Below are 15,407 nucleotides of genomic sequence, written 5' to 3' on the forward strand. Positions count from 1 at the left end.
GGCCTGAAAGCCACTTAATTCCCACATCCTCAACCTCACAAGACCGAGGAAACTTACATGCACTGATTCCTGCAAACATCTCAGCAAACCGAGGATCCCTTTCCTGGGAAAAGATGGCGTCTGCCTTTTCCACGGACTTCCCAGACTCGTGAACACCGGCTGGTAGGTTGGGGACAGGAACCTGTTTGTGTATTAAAACAAACACAGCAGCAACCCATTTGTGAGGCCCAGAAAATAAGTCTCCACCAGTGCCCAGTCCTCCTATATCAGCCCCCTTCCTTCTGGGATCACTGGCATTTCTGGCTTGGACACTTCACAGGGTAGGCAGCCTTTCTATATAGAAAAGCCAAAAACAGCCGAGGTGGGAGGTATGAACTAGAAGTCACAGAAGGGACAGAGTTATACTGATTACTTTCTTAGAGATAGAGAAAGGAAAAATAACTTACTCTAAACATGAAGAAAGGAGAACATCAAGTTCAATTTAGGAAAGAGGCCAAATACCAACAGATGCTTGTTTCCTCCTGTGGCCCACTATCAGAAACAGCGAGAGGTGAAGTGGGGAGAGGGGAAGAGATAAGAGAAGGAAAGGAGAGAGACTGCAGGTAAAGTGGGGAGACAGCATGACAGAAAGAGATGCATTGAGGAAGAGATGGACGCAGAAAAAAGGCAGGAGAAAGAGCTACAGAGCTAGAGGATTGAGAAGGTTCAGACTTGCTTATATTGGCTTCTATCTTAGTGCTAGAGTTCATAGCCTTTTGAAATTTCTGTTACCCCTTTGGAATTCTTACTACTGGTTGATTATGGCTCATAGCTCTTCACATGTTTTATACTCTTCCTGGCTCAGTTCTGCATGGAAGAGTCATAGTCAACCACTAGGGGTTCAAAATGCTCTCTGCCCTACAGTGAGTACATGTGGAGGCTGAGTACCCTTTGGGCTCAGGGGCTTAAGCTAAGGGTTGAATTTAGTTCCCAGTTCAGAAGTCCCCAACTTTGGGTTGGAGACAGCTCTAATTGGGAAAGAGTTGTCCAAAAATTCACCTGAGACAAGTCATATGATGACAACCCGTCTCTCTGGTGCACTTCCAATTCTGCCTGCTGCTGCTGAAGTTGCCTGCAAAATAAAAGTCAACAGAGTCAGGAAGAACAGAAGAGATGCCAACACGGAGGAACGAAAGCTTTCCCTGTTCCTCAAAGGCATGGTGGGTGAGACCTGATGGATCTCTAAATTATTTTCAACTTTAATTATTTTATATCCCAAATCAAGAGGGACCCTGGTGGCACAGTGGTTAAGTATTTGGCTGCTAACCAAAAGGTAGGCGGTTTGAAGCCACCAGCTTGCTCCTCAGGAGAAAGATGTGGCAGCCTGCTTCCATAAAGATTTACACCCTTGGAAACCCTATGGAGCAGTTCTACTCTGTCCTTTAGGGTCTCTATAAGTCGATATCATCTCGACGGCAATGGGTTTGGTTTGAGTTATTCCAAATCAGGACTCTAAACCCTGAACTTTAAGTTTATTTAAGGAATAAATTTTGAATTACGACATTGTTTTATGCAATGTAGAAAGACAACAAATCACTTTTTTTTTTAAGGCAAAATTCAGAGAAACAGTTGGGCTTAATGCTAAGGAGTAGTTTGCTTCAGCTAATGCTTACCCCTAAACTGTCAGGAGTTGACATTATCTCACTCAATCCTCACACTAAACTTTCATAGGGGTTACTTCACCCCCATTTTAAAATTAAGAAACTGAAGGTCAAAGAGGTTAAGTGGTTGTCATAAGTGGTCATGATGCATTAGAACCAGGATCTGACCCAACTCTTCTGATTCCAAGTTGCTCTGGCTCCTTCTATCCACTCTACTAGGCTGCTCCATTTAGGAAAGAAAGTGACTTGTAGGAAAGGCTATTTTAACTTTCTCGGTGTGCGAACTGGGTTATGTACTTCAAAGGGACAATGAATCCTACAGCTCAGAGCCTAAAAACGGGACAGAATTACAGGACCCTCTTCAATTTTAAGGAGCTCTGGTGGTGCAGCAGTTAAGCGCTTAGCTGTAACCAAAAGGTTAGCAGTTCAAACCCACCCAATGGCTCTGGGGGAGAAAGACCTGGTAATTTGCTCCAGTAAAGATTAGAAAAAAAAACACAAACAAAACTCATTGCCATAGAGTTGATTCTGATTTACAGCAACCCTACAGGACCGAGTAGAACTGCCCCATAGAGTTTCCAAGGCTGTAATCTTTATAGAAGCCGACTGCCACATCTTTTTCCCACGGAGCCGCTGATGGGCTCAAACAACTAACTTTTTGGTTAGTGGCCAAGCCCGTAACCACTGTGTCACCAGAGTTCCCCTTAATGATTACAGCCTAGAAAACCCTATACATCAGCTCTACTCTGTCACTACGGGTCAGTATGAGTCAGAAGCGACTCAATGGCATCCAACGACAACTTTAAATACCAATAAGGATGAGGGGAAAAAATACTGTATGTAATATGCAATTCAAATTACAAATAAAAATCACAGCCCCCATGTTTAATGTAATGGCTTTATAGTAAAACTACTATCACCACACTTTGTTGACTTGTGTGTGGACAGAACCCCTTTGGAAAGCTGTACGATAATCTACCTGAGGAACTGTGGACAGGTTCCTACTCTCCCAGGTAGTCTTCCCTGCTGTGGGGGATTGCACTGTGGAAATTATTCAACAGAGGGAAAATAAGAGCTATCCACCCGGCATCCACTATAAAGTTGGCTGTTGTAACAGGGCAGTGACTTTGTAAATTCTGTATGTTAATTTACTGAGTGAACACTCCACAGTCACTAACAGCGTCCGTTGGGAAATGTGGGAAGGTGTGCATGAGAACACGCGGAAAGTTCAGCACAAAGTGTGAGGCACACTATGGTTATGACTATGAACATTATGTGTCAGGTGGGTAAACACAATTTGAATGAAACACAGAAAAAACTCTCTCAAGGGGCTGCATCAAATGGAAAGATTGGATTTGCATGGTTTATTTTCACTATTTTGAAACAAGAATGATCTTTGTGACTCCCTGTAACACATGGTCCAGCTCTTTGCTCCTGGCTGTGCTCTGGGCAGGGCGGCAGTGGCCCACAGAGGAGCGGCTCACAGGATGCCCTCCCCTTCACTCCGGGCCTGAGGTGCAGGGAGGGCAGGCTAGACATTCAGCAGGTGGCAAGTGAGGAGGAGGTGAGAGAGGGATAGCAACCTGAGAGGAGCGGCAGGTGGACGTGCTGGCACAGCCTGAATACTCGTGGAGCAAGTAGTTCCAATCAGCAGAAGCACAGACCTGGCGAGGGCTTGGAGGATCCCATTCAGGAGGGGATGGTATGGTTAGGTCAACCAGAAGTCTGCCAGTCGTGGCAGGAAGGTGAGAAGGACACTGCAGGTCTCTCTCCCTACTCTCCCAGGCTGCTGCTCCCTCTCACCCTGCCTTCCCCTCCCTCCAGGATAAATGTTCACTGTTCCAACAAGGACTACCATCCTACGTCTCGCATTCCAGAGTCTTGGGTCCGATGACATGCCATCTTGAGACACAAGATGGGACAAAAATCTGTTCTTTGGGATTTGTGTGACTGAAGCCGTGAACCCCCCGCCGTGGCAGGAATCCGCAGACTACCCTCTTCCCCTTTCACAGGCTTCCCAGAGCCCAACCTGCAACCCACAAATGCCTTGTCAGGGAATACCAACCTTCCTCCCTTGTGGCTCAGATCCTTTCCCAGCCCAAGAACAAAGCCTTAGGTAGTGGGCAGGGCTACCGTGTGGGGTTGTGCTACTGTGCCCTGCTCCAGGGGGCCTGGCTGAGGACCCTACTCCACAGCCCAACCACACCCTGGTGCAGGTCTGCAATGGGTGGGGAAAGTGCAAGTTTCTAATTTGCGCGAAGGTGTGATAAGGGCCCATGACATCAGGGTGGGAATTCACTGTTAGTTCTGTTCCTCTTTGGGTTCCTAGACCAGAGAAGGAACCCCTGGGTGGTACAAATGGCTAATATGCTTGGCTGCTGACCAAAAGAATGGAGGTTCTAGTCCACCCAGAGGCACCTTGGAAGAAAGGCGTGGCAACCTACTTCTGAAAAAACACTGAAAATCCTATGAAGCACAGTTCTACTCTGACACAGATGGGGTCATCATGAGTCGGAACCGACTTGAAGGCAATTGTTTTTGTTTTGTTTTTTGAAGATGAGGGGAAGCTCCTTATACTGGGATGCAGAAAACAAGGTGTCTGGCTTGGCTGCCAAACGCCCAGGATCCTAACCTCACTGCTCTGTGGTTTGGGCATCAGCATCTCTGCCCAGCCCCAGGCTTCCGCTTCCACAGCCCAGTGCCTGCCAAAGAAGTGCTGACCTGCAGGCCACCCCCAACCCGAGAAAAGGCCTGAGGAGGTTTCTCAGACATTTTACAGCAAAGGTGTAAAAATAAACCTTGGTGTGCTTGCAAATTCCAGAGAGGGAGGAAGCACTGCTGGGCAGAAAGCTGACCGGACACCCAGGCGAGGACCAGGTCTCCACCACAGGGAAGTGCTGACCTCCATTAGCTGGTGGACAGGCCGGTTATGAGAAACCAGACGCATCAAGCTCAGGCCCTGGCTTCCTGTTGGCTGCCCTCCCTGCACCGGGGAGGTGCAGGATACTGGGCAGATGCTGTCGATTATCACTGACACTCGCTGGACACGGCTTTACTCAGCCTGAGTAAGTGAGGACAGAGCCATTAGGGGGGCATTCAGAGATAGCGGGAAATGGCACCCCTGGGAGTAACTGGAAGCTGGCTGGGAGGCACCTGGGGGCTCAATGAGCTCAGCTGATCAGAGTCGTGCTAATAACACACACCATTGATTGAGTGCTGTCTGCATGCCTGTGTGCGTGGGCATGGATCATATGGGCTGTTAATGAATCCTTACTTCAATCCAGGGAGAAAGTGATTGCAAACCCATTTACATCTAAGGAGAGCTGGTTAAATGACATGCCCAAAGTCACAAGCCAATAAATGCCCTAGACCCAGGTTCATCCGGCTCCAAAGCCCACTCTTTTAGCCAAGATGGGGTCCTGCCTAGACCCTGGCTCCTTGAGGCTGAAGACTTGGGTGTTTCATGTCCTCTGCGGGTTCCTGACTCTGCTCCTCAGGCCTGAGCATCGACAGGCAGCACTACGCTCTCCCCGCAGCTCCAGGCATGTTCCCTGAGTTTTCCATCCACAGAGTCGGAAGGTACGGCTATCACTTCTCCACACGGTGTGCCTCTCTCCCCTGTCCCTCCTGAGCTGCTGTCCCTTCCCAGCGCAGAACGCCTGACTTTCAGGGTGACTGGTCCAGTGCTCTAGTCACTCGGGGCCTCACTGCCACCAGATGGGCATGGGAAGTCCCTCTTGCTATCTCTCCCATTCTGATCTGCCTTCCTTTCTTTTGGGGTTCTCAGCTAGATACTGGGGAAACAGAGATGAACAAGACACACTTGCTGGTTCATAGTCTGGTGAGGGGACAGGGAAACACGGTGACAGGGGATGAGGTAGTATACAAATGGTGTGGCAGGGGCTGCTTCTAACCTCCTCTAAACTTCACAAGGGGAAAGAAAAATCAAGATCAGCAGCCCAAGGCTGATTCCCATGAGGTGAAGGTCAGGAAATGCCTCCTCCTTCTCCCCTTTTTCATCAACTCTGACACCAACCATCCCTCCCACAGCACTCTCTACTTCTCTGCCGAGTTCAATAATTTGTTGCAGTGGCCACACACAACTCACAGACAATACTCATGATTATGGGGTTTATTAGGGAAGTTACAGGTTACAATTTGGGTTCAGGAATGCTCAGGATACATTTCTTCCATCAGGAGAGCCTCTTCTCAGCTGTGCCTGCAGATATGTCTCTCTCTGGCCCCTTGGCCTCTGCCTTGCTTGGGCAAGCATTACAAAGCTCTTTTAGCTCTGTGATAAGTGCCCTGAGGAACCCTACTCCACCAGTAAGCCTCAGCCTGAAAGTGCTCAGCTCTAGCTCCATGGGTCAGCAAACCTAGCTCCACCAAGTGCCTGGAGACACCCTACTCTGCAAGAAGCTTCCTGCCCGAAGGTGCTCCATTTTTTCGCTCCGAGGGCAAGGAAGCCCACCTCACTGTTTCCCGCCTATTGCCGGTCTCCTGCCTCTGCTGCTGCCTTTCTTTTCCTCCATTCCTCACCGTCTTCTGCTTCAGTGTTACAGTTCTCTCTTTTGGTCTCCTGGTTCCAGGAGCTTCTCATCGCAGAATCCCCAGTCCAAAGAATGTGTTCCACTCCTGGCTCTTCTTTCTTGGTGGTGGACAATGAATAAGGAAGACTGAGGAAGAATTGATGCCTGTGAATTATGGTGTTGGCAAAGAATATTGAATATACCATGGACTACCAGAAGAATGAACAAATCTGTCTTGGAAGAAGTACAGCCAGAATGCTCCTTGGAGGCAAGGATGGCTAGACTTTGTCTCACATACTTTTGGCATGTTATCAGGAGGGACCAGTCCCTGGAGAAGGACATCATGCTTGGTAAAGCAGAGGGTCAGCAAAAAAGAAGATCTTCAAGGAGATTAACGGCCTCAAACATACCAGTGACGGTGAGGATGGCACAGGACCGGGCAGCGTTTCGTTCTATTGTACATAAGCGTCACTATAACTTGGAACTGACTCGAGGGCACCTAACAACAATAATCTTTATGGTAGCAGATTACCAGGTCTTTTCTCCTGCAGAGCTCCTGGTGGGTTTAAACTGTCGCCCTTTCGGTTAGCAGCCAAGCACTTAACCACTGTGCCACCAGGGCTCCTGTTAAGGGGTTTGGAATTTACTTGATCCGGGACAGGGAGCAACATGACCCTGTGTGTGTTTTACAAAGATTGCTCATTGGGCCATGCAGGTTGGGTCAACCGGGGCCAGAGTGAAGGCAGTGGGGTCTGGTTAGGAAGGAGGGTCTAGTGATCATGAGAGAGATGGTGAAGGCCTCAACTGGGGAATGATGGGAGTGGCAGAGAGGAGATGGACTAGAGAAAATCACAGATAGACTTCAGGCTCTGTGACTAGTTGTCTGTAGCTGGTGAACGAGAGGAAGGCACTCAGGAAAACTCAGGTTTGGGGCTTGGCTGACTGGGTGTTTCAGCCCCTTATGAGTCCTAAGCTCTGCAGAGACCAGGAAGGCAACCTTCTTGAACTTCTTTTGTACCCGTGTCTACTCCTGCCCATTGCCCAACCAGCTGGGCATGCAGCAGTCAATCGCTAAACACTTGTGGATAAACAACTGGCTTTAAAAGACGTCATACATGACCCTAGGCACAGTGGAGCTGCAAGAAAGTGGACACACGCGACAGCTCAACAAGCAGTTGTGGTTATAAAAACCAACAAAGGCTTTGGAACAAGCGCCGTCACAGGAAAGAGGGCTCAGCCCAAGGAGACACAAAGGACGCTCAGATCACTCCCATAAAGAGGTTTTGGAAACGAAGAAAGCACTGTAGCTAGGTCGTGAAAATGTACAATCACGGAAATGACTCAGGCTCAGAAAGTGTCCAGAACTTGTCTCCATAAAACAGAGTCGATCCCAACCCCAAGACAGGGGCAAGTTTCAAAGCTGTGTCACCAGCAGGTTAATAGCAGTCTGCGTTTTTCTGAAATTTGTTCTGCATCAACAAGATGGGAAAAAACGCAAGGGTGATACAGAGGCCTTCTTTTCAGCAGCTTCACACAAATGCTCAACATTAAGTACTCAATTTCTCCAGGAAGTTTCTTTTGGACGCTCTTGACTGAACTGATGTCGCATTTTCCCCTGCAAGCACAGAGCATTTCAGGATCTTTCCATAGAAGCCTGACTCCAGGATCTTCCCATAGAAGCCTGCCTACTGCTGGCAAAGGTCAGTCTCACAAATTCAAAACAGGGCTGGACCGACCACCTCCTCGGTTACCACTGCCCTCTACCGTCCACAGTGAGCTTTCCCAGCCATCTTTACCAACTAAAGACCTTTCTGTTCAGAGGACAGCCTAGTCCGGCTTCTCGGTATATATAGTCTGTGTCCAAGAGGACTCTGATCCGACAGAACCTCATTGAGCCGCCAAGAGCGAGCAACCTGGGACAAGATGTAGGTCCACCCCGCACACAGCGTTTCTTGTGTTTGGCCACTGCTGCCTGAGTTTCAGAAAAGGAAATGAAAACCTCTGCTGGGGGACGGGTTTTAAGAGGATATTCTACTCTGTAACACATGGGGTCGTCGATGAGTCGAAATCGACTCGATGGCAACAGGTTTTGGGTTTACTTTCCTCCCGGGCCACACCACAGTGCTCCCCCCTGGGCATGTTGTCTCTGAGACTCAGGGGGAAGTAACTCTAGACGGGTGGTGTGCTTACCCATTTCCTGAATTCCAGCACAGGTGGCCTGATGTGGCTGGGGAGGGGCCTGTGACAGGAGGCACGAGCCTGGGGACAAAACTGCAGCTTGAACAGATGTTAAGTAGATCGGGGCTGGTATTTTCCTTCTTCTCGTACTCTGGTCTCTTCCTCCTGTGCCCCCACTGCCTGTACCTGTCTCCATCAGGTCAATGAGCACACCCTGTTTCCCTGGTCCCCTTGATTCCAAGAGCTCTTAAAAGACAGGTCTGTGCTCACTTCCCTCCAGGCCCCACCTGTTGAACAAAGACTAAGCAATGGTTACTAAGCTTGGTCTGTCTGACTCTTACTCCAATGTCTCTAGCTTCACTATTATCTTCAAGGCCAGGGCCCTGCTTCTTGAGTGAAGAAATCACCTTCACAAGTGGGAGAAATAAAAAACTCTTAATTTGACTGAGGCTACCCAGTAGCGACTAGAAAAACCTATTAGTGACTAGATAAGCCCAGTAGTGACTAGATAAACCCAATAGTGACAAGACAAACGTGGGCCCCTTCCAGCCACATCAGCCTCATCTCATGCCCCTGCATGTCCCAGCCTTCCTGACATAACAGGCATGGTTTGGACAAGCTCACATACACTTGGACATCATTTTGGCTTTGTTTGTGCTGGTTCCTTGGCCTTGAATTTCTTTGAGACTAAATCCAGAGGGGAAGTGTTACTTGCCCAAGGTCATACACACTGTGCAGAGATTTGAACCTAGCATCTGGCCCGTAGTCAGGAGTGTGATCTCATTTATTTCTCACAGGTGGGTATTATCATTCCATTTCACAGATGACAAGGTGAAGGACAAGAGAAGAAGCGACTTGTTCAAGGTCACACGGCCAGGAAGTGGTGAGGCCAAGGCTGGAGCCCAGGTCTGTGTGCTAGCACCCATGGGGGCGGAGGTGGTGAAGCCAGCAGAGGGTCTGGGCACCCCCCAGGCCCAGAGCAGGAAGGAGTGCTAGAAAGACTAGGCTACAGAGAAACCACGTGTCCTGAGTGAGGTACCCAGCCCAGCCCTGTGCTCTAGAGGTTCAGCCTCAGTTCCTCCACCCCCGGCGTCACCAGGACCCAGAAGCCAGGGACAAACAGCTGCCACACCGGGAGGCGGAGAGGGAGCACCAGGCACAGCCCCACTCAGGTGGGCTCCATGCTTGGGAGGGAGAAAGGAGAGAATGAAAATCAGAGTACCTTGGACTGATCATGGGGAGTAGAAGGGGGTTCTGTGGGGGTCATCCCTAGGCCCTTTGGGTTCTTTTAAATCAGCAAGGAAACAAGAAGTAGAAGCATGGAAGGGAAGCAGTGTTGGGGACCCAAAATCTCCCCTAGTCTTGCTTCTTACTACCTACAGGGGTTTCCTGCTGTAGCTAGAGTTTGTTGGAAAACAAGACCCAACGTAAAATCACCAGCCCTAGACCCAAGAAAGGGCATCTCAAGCCCAGCAGAGGGAAGGGGCCACGTACGTACTTGACATTGGTGTTGGTGCAGATGATGTACTCAATCTCATCTGAATAGGGGTTCTGAAATGTGAAGCTGCTGGTGCGGATCAACATCCACTCCCGGTTCTTGGTACGGAATCGATACATGACTGACAGTACTTGGCCTTTCAGCTTGACCACCTGAGAAAACATTTGGAGAAGGAAGTCAGCGGGAGGAAGGACGGTGCCAGACAGAAGGAGGGAGAGGGAGAGGCAGAGGCAGGGCGGTCACTGTGAGGGCCGTGGACCTCAGAATAGGGGCATTGTAGCCAAAGGGGAGGTGGAGAGAGAGAGAGTGAGGGCCAGAAAGACAGACAGAGAATGAGCAAGTGAGAGAGAGACAGAAACAGACTGAGTGAGGAACAGAAAGACAGAGATAGAGAGACAGCAACAGTGAGTGAGGAAGAGGGTAAGAATGAGGGTGAGTGAGAGATAGTGAGAGACAGAAAGACAGAGACAGAGACAGCAAGAGTGAGAGAGAGAGGGAAAGAGAGTGAACAAGAGAGACAGAAAGACAGAGAGAACCAGAAAGACAGACAGAGAATGAGAGTGAGTGACAGACAGAGGGAGACAGGGGGTAAGAAAGTGAGTGAGAGAGACAAGGACACAGAGAGTGAGGGGTAGAGAGAGCCAAAAAGAGAGAGTGAAAGAAAGGCAGAAAGACAAAGACAGAGAGACGGAGAGAGGGGCAGAGACAGAGGGAGAGAGAGAGACAAAGGACAGAGAAAGAGAGCAAGGGACAGAGAGAGAGTGAAAGAGAGAAAGCAAGCACGCTATTGCTCTACTTCTGCTTTGAAACAGGGCACTGTATTTGGGCCATTCTGGCTTGTGTGTGAGAAACCAACTAGTTGGTGTCCTTTTTATATCATAACTTTCTGATTTTACAAATCAGATCGTGAAAACTCTACAAGCTGGAGTGTTTCTCTTTTTGCCTTGGCTGCTAGGGTACTCTGAGTTTGGTGCTAGTGCTCCCTCCTCCCCAGAGTTCGTATCTCATGTAGGTACCGTCACATTGTATTCATGGGTTTATTTCTTCATACCTCACATTAAAAAATTTTAACCTCTGTGTACTACGTAAATTGGGTCAAATATACTCTGAGAGGACAGGTAATAAAATGATAAATTTGTAGGTATCATGTGTTTGTATGCATGTATCTATGTCCCTATTACTACCCTTACGTTACAATATGTTTTCCAAAACACCTTCAGTGCATTACCACCTCAGGTATATCCTGATGTGTTTGGAGAGGCGGGCTTTACTATTTACAAATGATCATACTGAGACCCACAGAAATTAAGCGACCAAAGATCAGGCGACCTTGGTGGGAAAGCTGGAACAGGCACCACGGTCTTACTTCCAAATCACAAGACTGTCTCTCTGGACACACAGCTCTCTCTTGCACTCTGTGCACACACACACGCTAAGACACACACACTCTGTAAGCATCTGCAGAAACACAAAGACTGTAAACAAGCATGTGTCCGTACACGAGGCGGCATTCACCGCTGAAATGTGAACAGGAGAAGGAGAAAGGATATAAGTGACTGTAGGCCTAGGCCTGGGGTGTAATTATAGCCTCAGGACGCAGTGCCAAAAGCAGGGCTCTCCCCTCCACAGGTGTGTACAGACCCACCTGACTCAGAGGTCACGGTGTGAGCATAGGTAAGAACGGGAACGTAGTCCCAGGGTAGAGAAGGCCTGACTCCCCAGTTCCTGAGACATCTGTAGGATGTACATTTGTAGTTCATTTCCTGTTTGACATCTGTCATCTTTCCCAGACTACATGCAGCATGGAGGCAGGCACTTCTGGCACCCCGCCAGCCCACCCCAGACCATGCCTAGGCCTGAGTGGGCCATCAGCACACATTTCCCAACTGCCCTGGCGGGTCTACTGGGCCCATGCCCTGGGCTGATGTAGTGGGCCACCATTCTCTTTCTGTCCCCCCCCGGAGAAGCCAGATTAGCCCCAAGCCCGAGTGTGTCAGACAAGGCTCCCCAGTGGGAAATTCTGGAGTGACAGAGGAATCCTACCAAAGGGTCAAGGAGGGTGGGAGGCCTTGCCTGGAGCCTAGCTGTGTGTAATGCAAGGCTGGGGCACTCAGGGTTACTGCCTGATGGCAAGTCTGCAACCCCAAAACTAAGGATGCCAGAGACCTGGCACTGTCCCCAGAAGGGCCAGAAGACAAGGCCACATGGCCCCTCGGTCAGCGTTCTGAGGGGTGCTGCCATGGGGACTCCCCTGTGTCTGCACAGAACACAGGACTAGACAGCTGCCCCCATGTGCTGAGACATACATCTGCTCTCTGAAGACGAGGGTGCAGGGAGCCTTTGTGTTGTTCTTCTAGCTGGAATGCCTGAGATGTGTGAAATTTTTCAGCTCCATGTAACAAACACTTGCAAGGCACCGCCTGTGTATGAAACACGCCTCTTGGAGCTGTGGATAAAGAAGGAAGGGAGCCAGCAGTCCTGCATGCTCTGAGGGGCCGAATTACATGCTAAGTACCTTATATGTGTAATCCCACCATGACACTGTGTGGATCCGGAATGTGAGCCTCAAGGAAGTACATATGCTGCCCGGGGCCTCTCGACTAAGGATCTGATCACAGCTCTCCCTGACCCAGGGCCCACTGTCTTCTCATGCATCTCTATTGAAAAGGCAGGCGCCCGGTGCCCAGGGAGCTCCTCGCCTACCAGGGGCAGGACAGACATGTAGATAACTGCACCCAGAGAAAGTCACTGAAACCCCCCAAAAGATAGTGCAAGCGTCATGGGGTTACCAGCAGGGCAAGGGGACAGCATGCTCTTGGGGTCCAGAAAGGAGTCTTGGATGGAGATGGGGTTTGGAACAAACGTGGTCGGGGGAAGGTCAAAATGTTGGCAAGGGAGGGCTCTCCTGGGAGGAGGCACAGCATGAGCGAGTATTTGGAGGCTGGCAAAGCTGACGTGCGACTGGGGCTTAGCCATGTAACACAGGCTAGGCCTCACAACCAGGGTGATGCATTCGACGGCACTTCACCGGGGTCACATATACAAAGGACATAAAACCTAGCTCAGCATGTTGTTGTCAGCTGCTACTGAGTCAACTCCTGACTCATGGCCACCCCATGCATGATGGGATCTGTTGTGACCATAAGGTTTTTATTGGCTGATTTTTAGTAGATTGCCAGGCCTTTGTTCCTAGTCTGCCTCAGTCTGGAAGCTCTGCTGAGACCTGTTTAGCATCTGTGCAATGCGTGAGCCTCCACTGACAGATACGTGGTGGCTGCGCATGAAGTGCACTGGCTGGGAATTGAACCCAGGCTTTCTGCATGGAAGGCGAGAATTGTACCCCTGAACCACCACTGGGCTCCAGCCTGGCACAGCCCTTCATAAAAAAAGCTTCCGTCATCATCATCATCATTATCAAAGAGATCCGAGCAGAGAGGAGAGCGATGCGACAAGGCCCTTCCTTAAATCTCACTGGGTTCAACTCTTCCATTTGGCTTCTATATAAATCATGGTACAGAAAGGGAACCCATGAGCAGGGCCGAGTGCAGCATGCGGGATCCCCAGCCCCCAGGCCAGCATACTGTCGCCCCACCAATTCAAATTCCTTCTAAGCTGAATATGCGCTAAGGGTCTCACGTCTAGGCCAGTCAGGTGCTTTTGTTTAAATCCAGAGTTCATGGGCTGACTTTGAGCTGACAGAGCCCTCTCCATTCTTTCGTTCTTTTGTATGAATAAGTCACTTCCCTTTATCAACATTTGTCCCCATTCCCCCCACCAGTGGCCAGAGCCCAAAGAACACTGGTGTGGGGCCGAGGCCCGGCGTGCTTCAGGATGCTCAGCTGCAGCCCGCTGAGCCCCGGGGCGGGTGGGGCGGCCGGCTCTCAGGCACCGCTGCCTCAGCTTCCCTCTGCCAGAGGAATGAGGCTGCTGCTCACAGAGCGAGGGTCACTGAAGCTAGGTACCAGGGTCAGACGTGAAATTCCTTCTCTTCCTTTTCAAAATCAACCAGGGTCTGAGAAAGCCAGCAGTTTGAAGCCTCAGGTGGTCTCTGTCAGATGGAGAGGGCTGTGTGTGCGGTGTGGGGTTGGGAGGGGAAGCTTTGGAGGCAGGCAGGCCTGGGCCCACACCCTAGCCTGTTGCCACCCTGCTGTATGACCCAGGGCAGGATACCAAGCCTCTCTGAGTCCTGGTGTCCACTGTGGAGAAGTGGGGATGACCACATTCACCGTGGGGGCCCAGCGTTCTGTAAGATATTGTACGCCAAAGGGTCTGGCTCGTGATTGGGCATGTAGTGGAGGCCCAGTCACTGTTAGAGCTTCATTTCCATGTACCCAGAAAAGTGAAGCCAACTGACCCAAACCTGACCACTGTGGACTGAACCGTGTCGGAATCCTAGTCCCTGTACTTATGGATGTAATCCTGTTTGAAATTAGAGTTTTCTTTGTTACGTTAACAAGCCCATATGTTTGCAGGGTGTGCCCTAAACCTAATCACTTCTGAGTGATAAAAAGAGCAGACGAGACTCAGAAGTGAACACAAATGTGGGAAGATAGACTCCATGTGAAGATGGCCAAGGAACTGAGGAATGCTGGGGCCACAGGAACTGAAAGAGACAAGGATCTTCCCACAGAGATGAGAGAATCTTCCCCTATAGCCAGTGCCCTGAATTTGGACTTCTAGCCTCCTGAACTGTAAGAAAATTAATTTCTGTTCCTTAAAGCCACCCACTTGTGGTATTTCTGTTACAGCAGCACTAGGTAACTAAGACACCTAAGTTAAACCAATGCAAAGTTCCTAACAAACTGCACATATTTAGGAAAGAAAGGGCATAAAAGGACATAACCTTACAACATTCAGCCATTTTAAACTCATCTTTTTCCAAAATGCAAGCCATCTGCTGGGGGTTATGATCAATTGAGATTGCTTTATTAAATCCCAGTCAAATGCCAGACTCCACGCTACATGGTGGAGATAACGGTGAAAAGCGTGGCAGACTCTGCCAACAGAGAGCTTATGTTTTAGTAGAGAAGACCGGAAAAAAAAAAAAAGACAAATAAATAAAACAATTAAAAACTGGACAACTGGACTAGCTGTTATGCAGGAAAAGTAAGGGCTGCAAAAGGGGCTGGGGGATCTTTCTCAGTTAGAGTGGCCTTAGATGATATCTATGAGATGATGAGTTGAAACCTAAAGGATAAGAAGGCACCAGTCATGAAGACTGAAGACTGAGGGGAAAGCATCCCAGTCAGAGGGAACAACATGTGCAAAGGTCCTGAGATAGGAAAAGGTGTGATGTCCTAAAGAACTAGAAGGTGGCCAGTGTGACTGCAATGTTGTGAACGATGAGGACGAGACCGACAGGGCAGGGCCAGGCAGAGAATGCAGAGTGGGAAGGAGCTTGGTTTTAGTCTAGATACACAGGAAGAGCCACTGGGAGGTCTTAAATGAAAGTGTGGCAAAACCTAGTTAATGTTTTACCAATGGCTTGGAGTGGGACAAGAGTCAAAGCAGAGGCGGTTCAGGAAAGAGGTGACTGCAATTTCAAACGAGAGATGGGGATGG

General features: G+C 49.5%; 1 protein-coding gene across 2 annotated transcripts in view; it reads right to left on the minus strand.

Annotated features, from left to right (window-relative positions):
- ARNT2 (aryl hydrocarbon receptor nuclear translocator 2) overlaps positions 1–15,407 on the minus strand; it is a 199,910-nt gene that overhangs the window by 27,695 nt on the left and 156,808 nt on the right. For both annotated transcript variants that reach the window (XM_064267202.1, XM_064267201.1), the window contains exons 12-14: positions 9,846–9,997; positions 1,039–1,111; positions 58–181 (exon numbers count right to left, since the gene is read on the minus strand). In XM_064267202.1, coding sequence (XP_064123272.1) covers positions 58–181; positions 1,039–1,111; positions 9,846–9,997 — 349 coding nt within the window. The remainder of the gene's footprint in view (positions 1–57; positions 182–1,038; positions 1,112–9,845; positions 9,998–15,407) is intronic.

Source organism: Loxodonta africana, chromosome 13 (assembly GCF_030014295.1).
Source record: "Loxodonta africana isolate mLoxAfr1 chromosome 13, mLoxAfr1.hap2, whole genome shotgun sequence".
Lineage (NCBI taxonomy): Eukaryota > Metazoa > Chordata > Mammalia > Proboscidea > Elephantidae > Loxodonta > Loxodonta africana.